Here is a 2,500-nt window from a genome sequence, read left to right as displayed (position 1 = left end):
CGCGAGCGCATGTGTATGACAGAGTGTTTCATCTCCTCTTCATGTCAGACAGGACGGTGAGAGCAGAATTCCATCCAGCAGATCCCATCACACCTCCACCTGAAACACACAGAAAGACGTACACACACATACCCAAGCATGCACACACACACACACACACACACACACACACACACACACACACACACACACACACAGTGTTTCCAGTGTTAGGACACTCAGACTCACTGGATGTACTTCCTGTTCCTCAATATGTAAATGTCCTGCCATTAGCCAAGCATGTGTATGTATGTATGTGAGCCTGTGTAGCTATGTATGTATGTATGTAGGCCTATGTAAGTATGTGTGTATTACTTTTCTGAGTTGTCTACAATGGAAAAGTAGCCTGGGAAATCCCATGCTGCTTGCACAATCGTTCCGATCTGAAAGACAGCATGGAACCTTGTCCCCAGAGCGAGGAGGGGTGGAAAGATGATGACGATTATTACTAACTCGACAAAAGGAAGCTTGGAGTTTGAATGCAACTGACACAATTGGCTACGGGCTATTTACGAATACGGCCAATTAACGGCCATATTCAATTGTAAACCACACCTCCCCTACCAGAAATTCACTAGGCCCCATATCTCACTTGTGATATGGTCTGGTGTGAAACTGAGCCTTTCCCACCAATATGTTAATGTTTGCTGCTCTGTTATTTGGCTAATTTGTGTTGGTGCCAGCCTCCTTGAGAATGGCCGGCTATGTGCATTCTCAGTCCTTTCCCTAAAACCACCCTTAAATTAAGCATCCTACGATTCAGTATTTTTAGCCCCTAGAAAAGGGTATGAAAGGGCTAAATACCGGAATTATCCTTTAAGAGAGGACGTCTGCGAATGTGTGTGAGTGTGAGAGTAAGTCAGTGTGTGTGTGTTTGTGTGTGTGTGTGTGTGTGTGTGTGTGTGTGTGTGTGTGTGTGTGTGTGTGTGTGTGTGTGTGTGTCTGATTCGTAGTATCAGCACATGTGGGCAGGAAGCATGCCCAAACATAAGCCCCTCCCCTCTCCCATAAATCCAGTCAACACCTCTGGCCCGCCCACCCAAAAGGATGAGTATTCTGAGGAGGAAAACAAGCAGCTTCAATTCAAATGAAGCTGTTAGCAGAGTGATAGCAAAAGTCATTAGCCATCATTATAATACCACTAAAAGGCACGTCCAGACCATAAGATGTTGGCTGTTTTGATGAAGAACGAATGCGGGGGTAAGACCCGACAGTCACTTTCCTGCAAAGATTCATATGGGGGAAGTCACTATGGATGAACACAATGAAGAAATCATCACTTAAAATGTCGATATTGTTGATATCGCTCTGTTAACAACTGCTGTTCACTGCAATTCATTCAAGAATTTCATGTTTTAATCTCCGTCGGACCAGATGTGCATACTGGCTGTAGGGGAGCAGTGTGTGATTGACACAAGCAGCAGCCAATGACAGACCTGGATGGCAGCCGCTACCACACAAGTACAGGCCTCTGATTGGAGAACGGTAGTCAGAGGCGGAGGGCAAAGGTCGCGCCAGGTAGAGCTGGTCCAGTGACATCGCACCATGGAAGATGTTCTAGAGGAGAGAGAGAGAGAGAGAGAGAGAGAGAGAGAGAGGAAGTAGGAGAAAAATGAGATAGGAAGAGGGAGGGAGAGAGAGAGGGTGAGTGAAGAGAGAGAGAGAGGGGGAGAGCGAAGAGATGAGGGATAAAGAGGGAGTGGAAGAGAGAGAGAGGTTTAGAGGCAGAGAGGTATTCAACAGTCCATTATGATATGAAATATAAAAACACAAAATAATGAAATTAAGGCACAGATGACAGAGAACAACACAACTCTCTTTCACACACACACACACACACACACACACACACACACACACACACACACACACACACACACACACACACACACACACACCGAAACTCTCTCTCTCTCTCTCTCTCTCTCTCACACACACACTCACACACAAAGACATAATCACTGCCTCTCTCTCTCTCTCTCTCTCTCTCTCTCTCTCTCTCTCTCTCTCTCTCTCTCTCTCTCTCTCTCTCTCTCTCTCTCTCTCTCTCTCTCTCTCTCTCTCTCTCTCACCCCTCCTGTGAGTCCGAACACCTCCTCCAGGTCTGGTGGAGTCAAGATGTCCACTCCCACGATGGAGCTCTTGAAGCCCGGAGCATAAAGCTCCACCCAGTCAAACACTAAAACACACACACACACACACACACACACACACACACACACACACACACACACACACACACACACACACACACACACACACACACACACACACACACACACACACAGAATATACACCCTCTTAATATCTGCAGCATACTGATCTACCCAGTCAAATACCAAAACAAACACATGTGTGCATGCGCACAGACACGAGCGCACACGCGCACGCACGCACACACACACACACACTACACCCTATTAAAGCTTGCAACCATACACCCTCATCATAGAGTATGCTG

The 2,500-nt window shown here is 46.7% G+C and overlaps 1 protein-coding gene across 1 annotated transcript in view; it reads right to left on the bottom strand.

Moving 5' to 3' along the window:
• Positions 1 to 2,500, bottom strand: part of pyroxd2 (pyridine nucleotide-disulphide oxidoreductase domain 2) — a 14,395-nt gene that overhangs the window by 616 nt on the left and 11,279 nt on the right. Inside the window, exons 14-16 of the mRNA XM_063191839.1 lie at positions 2,112 to 2,218; positions 1,476 to 1,596; positions 1 to 99 (exon numbers count right to left, since the gene is read on the bottom strand). The exon at positions 1 to 99 is cut by the window's left edge and continues 616 nt beyond it. Of these exons, the coding sequence (XP_063047909.1) occupies positions 29 to 99; positions 1,476 to 1,596; positions 2,112 to 2,218 (299 nt within the window). The 3' untranslated portion in view covers positions 1 to 28. The remainder of the gene's footprint in view (positions 100 to 1,475; positions 1,597 to 2,111; positions 2,219 to 2,500) is intronic.

Source organism: Engraulis encrasicolus, chromosome 24 (assembly GCF_034702125.1).
Source record: "Engraulis encrasicolus isolate BLACKSEA-1 chromosome 24, IST_EnEncr_1.0, whole genome shotgun sequence".
NCBI lineage: Eukaryota > Metazoa > Chordata > Actinopteri > Clupeiformes > Engraulidae > Engraulis > Engraulis encrasicolus.
This window is presented reverse-complemented; position numbering and strand designations above follow the sequence as displayed.